We start from the raw sequence: 6373 nt of genomic DNA, 5'->3' as shown, positions 1-6373 counted from the left end.
TCAAGACAGGGTTTCTCTGTGGTTTTGGAGCCTGTCCTGGAACTAGCTCTTGTAGACCAGGCTGGTCTCGAACTCACACAGATCCGCCTGCCTCTGCCTCCCGAGTGCTGGGATCACCACCTGTTCTTGATATCAGGTCTTAACACTTGCACTCAGCCTGCTAGAGGAAAAGGGGGATCCCTTTCAGTTCCCCCCTAGAGTCCTAATGGCCTAGCAATTGCTGCTTCCTGTTGAGTTTTTGTAGCAATTCCTTGTTACAGTTTTGATCATTTACTGCTTGCTTACTTTGCAGTAGGTCCTAGGCTGGACCCTTTATATTTCAAGAGTTCTGTGGAGCAAGTAGAAGGTCCTTGACACAGGAGATTTAGGGACTTCCTAAAGTTGAGAACAGCTGGAATTTCTGACTCACTGGTCCTTTGCAATACTTTGAGTCCTTGTCTGTCACTCAGTAGCTTGGGATTCTTCAGCTTTCCAAAGGCCACCTCCGAAGGTAGGACTACCGTGTTAGAGCATCTGAATACAAATATTAGGAATTTAGGGACTGATACAGTCCAGGAGAAGATAATAGTCACACCCTATGAGTTAACTCTCTGGGCTAGCTAACCTTCAGGCCATTCTTCAATTTAAGTTCATTCCCATAGGAGAGAGCAGGAAGCAAGACCATAGGGATAGATTGCTACAGTAACCAGGAGTATAGACCAGGTTTGGTGTGCTCTCATGTAGTTTGGGTCATGGGTAGCTTTGGGAGGCGGTAGTATAGGAGATTGTCAAGCAGTAAATGGTGCTGTTTGGGGCTTTTGTTTTGTTTTAGATTTATGTATGTGTTTTGACTGTATGTATGTATATGTACTCTGTATGTGCCCTTGGAGGGTCAAAAGGCAGGGGGTCTGAACCCCCTGAAACTGGAGTTACATTGCAGATGGTTGTGAGCCACCGTGTAGATTCTGGGACCAGAACCGGCTGAGCCATCTCCACCCCCTGGAGGACATCCTTAGATTAGAATCTAAACTCAAAGACCTAATTGGTGTGCACATGTTCCCTGGTTCAACAATAACATTCTGTATAACAGGTACTTTCGAAATGGTGCCAGGTGCTGTATGCATTCTACATATACTAACTCACTTAAAGATCACAGCAATCCCTTCGGGTAGAACTATTTTACTATCCCTGTCATACAAGCAAGACATCTAAATTAGTGGGTTTGTGTCTGGCAGCCACATTCCTCCCTGATCTTCAAGTTCATTATGAGTGCTTCTCCAAAGTCACTTCTCCAGATGGCTTGGCTCTTCCTATTTCCTCCCACAGCACATGTCCCCTTCCCTTCTGCTGAGTCAGTATGGTCCAGGTCTCAGGAATTCAAGGGCAGCCACTGGCCTTTATCCAGACTGAACTTCAGACAGATCTGTACTATAGGTTGACAAATGGTTGTGGAAAGCCAGAGAACGCTGAGAGGTACAACTCTTGCAGTAGTGGTGCAGAGCAGGCCTTCAAGGTAAGGGGTTTCCAAGTCAAATGAGAAGGGCTCGGAGATGGATATTCCTGGCGCTGTTGGAGTCATCGGATGTCTCACAACCGTGGGTTGAGAATGAGAGTATCTGGTTTGGAATTTGTGGTAAATTGTAAAGAAACAGGAAGCATTACTTTGAGAGCGATTATAGTTGGCTCATCCTGTATTGTTCTGTATTCATCCATCAATCTCAGCACTGAGCAACTGGAAGTAAAAGTGTACCAGTTTACCAGGCTTGGGTATTGGTTTCCCACAGAAATGACCATGCCTAACCCTGGTTGTTTTTTGGTTTGGTTTGGTTTGGTTTTTCCTCCCTCCCAATTTGAAATGCTAATAATGCTGAAAGGAGTGTTTCCACCCAAAGGTCAAAAAAGTGGCCTGTGACTGGGGGCTAGCATTAATGGCAGATAGGCTTATGGGGAGCCTGCTGGAGGGGTATCAGTTCAGAGAGCTCCACAGAGCCTGTGGGGCTAAACACTGTCAGGTGAAATAATGAAAGTATCCTGCCAATTGGGTATGCGCTAGCAGTAATCTTAATGTTCGTTCTTTTTCAGATGCTTCAAAGCCTTATTAAGAATGTCTGGGTCCCCATGAAACCCTACTATACCCAGGTTTACCAGGAAATTTGGGTAGGAATGGGGTTGATGACCTTCATCCTTTATAAAATCAGGAGTGCTGGTAGGTTTATGTTTTTATGTAATTCTTCAAAGTTGGCAGGGGTGGTGTTTCATATAAAAAATATCTGGTGTTGGTTGTTTACTCTTAAGCTCTTTACTCTTTGGTCTTTAGGGGGACCTGCCACCCAACTCTCTTACAAGCCCAGCCTTAGCTTGGCTTGTTTCTAGGTAGCTTTATCTCATCTATCTTTTGCCTCTGGGCTTTTTCCTTTCTCCATTCTGAGGCTAGCTGGGTGCCGGCCCTTAGTGTCTTCCTCTCCTTGTTCTATTGCTCCTTCCTCTGCCCACATTTCTTCTAATTATACTCTACCTGCCAGCACTGCCTATGGCAGTTTCCCTACTTTGGAAAAAGAAATGACTATGACACGCAGCCATAACTGTTTCTGAAAGCATGCTGTATGCCTTACCCAATGTGTGAAGCCTGCAGTCACATTGATTTTTGACCGTTATTGACGGGGCACTTTTGTAGGGCATTGGTGTAACTGATTTTCTCTTCTGTTTTAGATAAAAGAAGTAAAGCTTTGAAAGGTAAGAGTTGTGCTTCTCGGATGGTTGCGGATTGAGTAAGGCCATCATAGCTTTTCAAAACAAGTTATATGAGTCCTGAATTGAAATGGATGCCTGGTTCAGCGATTCTATAAGATACTGTGGCCGGGCGGTGGTGGCGCACGCCTTTAATCCCAGCACTCGGGAGGCAGAGGCAGACGGATCTCTGTGAGTTCGAGACCAGCCTGGTCTACAGAGAAACCCTGTCTCAAAAAACCAAAAAAAATAAAATAAAAAATAAAAAAAGATACTGTGGAAATCAAGACATTAGCAATTAAATGTTACAGCAAGCACCCTTTGGGCCAAGTAACACTTCTTGCAGTGACAGACAGAGTGGGTAGCTAACGCCACCAGTGGAAGGCACAGGCTAGCTGGGTGAGCTTGCTACTGAAGCTCCCGTTTTATTTGGAGGAAAGTATGTGATAAGTTTGTGCCCCAGCACTGACACTGTGGTCATCTGAGACTTACACGAACCCAGGACTGATTTCCTGAGCTTCCGCAGGGGAGACCTTTCTCTGCTCCCAGGGGTGGACTGCGGCATCAGCATCGCTTGCACAGATGTGGAGCTGTGCTGCGTGTGTCACATAGAAGTGGCTCCCACCCCCATTCTGGGTGAGGGTTTATTTATTATGCTTGCTGTGTTCTGCCTGCATGTCAGAAGAGGGCATTAGATCCTATTGTGAGTGGTTGTGAGCCCCCATGTGGTTGCTGGGAATTGAAATCAGGACCTTTAGAAAAGCAGCCAGTGAGGGCTCTTAACCTCCCAGCCGCTGTATAGCCCCCTAGGTGGGATTTTTGTTTGTATTGTTGTTGGATTAGGGCAGGGACTTTTGCTTTTTGAGGCAAAGTCTCACTGTGTCAGCTTAGCTGACCTGGAACTTACTATGTAAACTAGGCTAGGCCTTGAAATTAGAGATCCTCTGGCCTCTGCCCCCAGAGTGTTGGGATTAACGGTGTGTACACCATACCCTGCCCCCATTCTGTTTTGTAGTGTTGAAGGTGAATTGTCTAACTTGATACTTTAAACAGTAAATTATATTCTTGCTTCTACTGAATCACTTTGTTCCTCTCCTTGGAAGGCTCCAGTCCTGCACCTGCCCATGGTCATCACTAACTGCTCCGAGTCCACTCAAGATGAATCCTGTCGGCTAAACTTAAGCAAGCTGTGTTAGATGGGAACATGGAACATCGCTGTACACTTCCCTAAGTACCATTTACAATGTGGCATTAATAAATGTGTCTGATCAGCCCTCCCTGTGAATACTACTCTCTGCTTCCCCTGAATAATTCCTCCATCAGAACCTCTGAACCACCTTCCTTAGGAAACCTGAAGAATGAGAAGCAATGTGTGCTACCGTAGAGATTGATCACTAGTCTCTAGATACAAACTCCGACTCCAGTATTCTATAATTATTCGTTAAATCGTTTTGTCTCTGCCTATCTGACTTCTCTGATCTTGGTTTCATATTTTGGGAAAGAAGATGTTAATTATTTTAAGAGTTAACTTAAATTTTTTATAAGGGTCAGTAAGAAGATAAAGGGGAAACAAAACATTATCTTGTGATGTGGTGAAATAAGATAGCATAAAACAAGCATGGTGGCACACACCACTAACTCCAGACAGCGCAGCGAGGAGTTCGGAGCTAGCCTGAGCTACTGAAACCCTGTCTCAAAAAAGCTATTTAAAAGACAAGTGGAAGGAGCTGGAAGCTCGGATGGTCCACATCAAGCAGCTTAAATACTTGCTGATTCTGGCGCCAGAGGATCCAACACCCTGTTTGGGTATCCGTATACATATAACACGCATACATTCTCATTAATAAAACATATTAATGGTTAGAAGGCTGGTACGATGGCTCATGTACAGGTACTTGTCCACTGATAACTTGAGTTTGAGCCACAGGGCCTTTGTAGTGAAAGGAGAAAGCCACCTATTAGAAGTTTGCTGACCTCCACCTGTGCACAAACACCTGTTTGCACAGATTTTTGTGGGACTTCATCCTCAGAGCACATGGTTGGCATGAGCTCTGGGGCAAATTTATGTCCGCGTAATCAATCAGAGTAAAGTAAGCAATAAAAAAAGCCAATGGGGACCTGTGTGTGGATACGGACTTATAACCCAGTGTTTGGGAAGGTGAGACAGGACCACAAGTTCTAAAATGGCCTTGGCTCTCAAACAAGCCAGGTGTGCCAGGCTTTCTCTCTGAGCCATCAACCAGCTCGGAGATTGATTATGAATGCTCAGCCTAGCTTTTCTTTCCTTCTGTAGTATATCTTACTTTCACTGCCCCTTGTGTCTATCCTGTGGGGCTGCCTGGCTTCTTGCCCTGAGGGTCTCCCTCATTCTCTCCTCCCACTCCGCTCCTCCTCTCTCCAGCCTAGATTTCTCTCCCTGCTATTCTCCCTGCATGCCAGCCTTGCCTGTCCCTCTTCTGCCTAACTCATGGCCGTTAAGCTCTATTAGACGAATCGGGTGCCTTCAGCAGGCAAAGTGGAACACACAACACACCTTTACATAGTTAAACAGATGAGCATAAACAAAAGTAACACACCTGTACACAGTTACAGCAATAGTCTGCAGCATAAACAAATGTTACACGTCTTTGCCTAGTTAAAATAATATTCCACAACAGCCAGGTGTGATGCCTTATACCTGTGATCTTAGCTCTTGAGAAGTTGAGGCAAGAGAATAAAAAGTTCTGAGTGAGGCTAAATTGGGCTACAGGATAGATGACAGAGAGATGGTGGTGCATACCTCTTAATTCCGTAGCTCTTGTCAGGGCTAGTTGCTGTAATGAAACACCATGACCAAAAGCAACTTGGGGAGGAAAGGGTTTGACTTACATTCTGAAAAACAGTCCATTGAGGGGAGCCAAGGCAGGGACTAAAAGCAAATGAGAGCAGGAATCTGGAGGCAGGAGCTGATGCAGAGGCCATGAAGGGGTGCTGCTTACTGGTTTGCTCAACCTACCTTAAAGTACCTTAGGACCACCAGCCAAGGGGTGGCACCACCCACCATGGGTTGAGCCTTGCTACATCAGTCGCTAAGATGCCCTACAGGCTGCCTACAGAAGGAGGCATTTTTTTCAACTGAGGTTCACTCCTCTCAGATGACTGTAGCTTCTGGCAAGTTGAGAAAACTAGCCACCACAGCTGTGGAGACAGATCTCGAGTTCAGCCTCTCATACTGAATTTAAAGTCAGCCAGAATTTCATGGTGAGACAGACTACTATATATATATATAGTAGTCTGCACCAGCTCTTCTCAGTCGTGCATTAAAATCAACAAGGCTGTAGGCGTGGATTTGGGCCTCCATGTGTCTCCTTCCACCAGTCTGGGGAAGAACTTGACCAGTCACTATTTCTAGGTTCCCCAGATATTCTTGATGCCCAAGACCAGGTCTTAGAAATGGCCAGTCCACTAAGGATAGGCCGGGCAGTTGCTTAGTTCCCAGTTACTAAGTAGTGTTCCTGCAGTTCTGGAGATCAGAACTGGTCGGTTCTCCATGTGGGCTGCTGTGACCCGTGTCTCTGATCTCAGCACTCGTGCGGCAGAGGCAGGAAGATTACATGTTGGAAACTAGCTCTGTTTATACAGCGAGAGCATGTTTTTTTTGTTTTTGTTTTTTGGGGTTTTTTATTTT

The 6373-nt window shown here is 45.5% G+C and overlaps 1 protein-coding gene across 1 annotated transcript in view; it reads left to right on the top strand.

Moving 5' to 3' along the window:
* Positions 1-3983, top strand: part of Atp5mpl (ATP synthase membrane subunit 6.8PL) — a 5743-nt gene extending 1760 nt beyond the window's left edge. The window contains exons 2-4 of the mRNA XM_005343600.3: positions 2062-2185; positions 2689-2712; positions 3810-3983. Of these exons, the coding sequence (XP_005343657.1) occupies positions 2062-2185; positions 2689-2712; positions 3810-3844 (183 nt within the window). The 3' untranslated portion in view covers positions 3845-3983. The remainder of the gene's footprint in view (positions 1-2061; positions 2186-2688; positions 2713-3809) is intronic.
* Positions 3984-6373: the final 2390 nt, after the last annotated feature.

The sequence above is a fragment of the Microtus ochrogaster genome, chromosome 1 (genome assembly GCF_000317375.1).
Source record: "Microtus ochrogaster isolate Prairie Vole_2 chromosome 1, MicOch1.0, whole genome shotgun sequence".
Taxonomy (NCBI): Eukaryota; Metazoa; Chordata; class Mammalia; order Rodentia; family Cricetidae; genus Microtus; species Microtus ochrogaster.
Note: the sequence above shows the minus strand (reverse complement) of the source record. Positions and strands in the feature narration are given on the sequence as shown.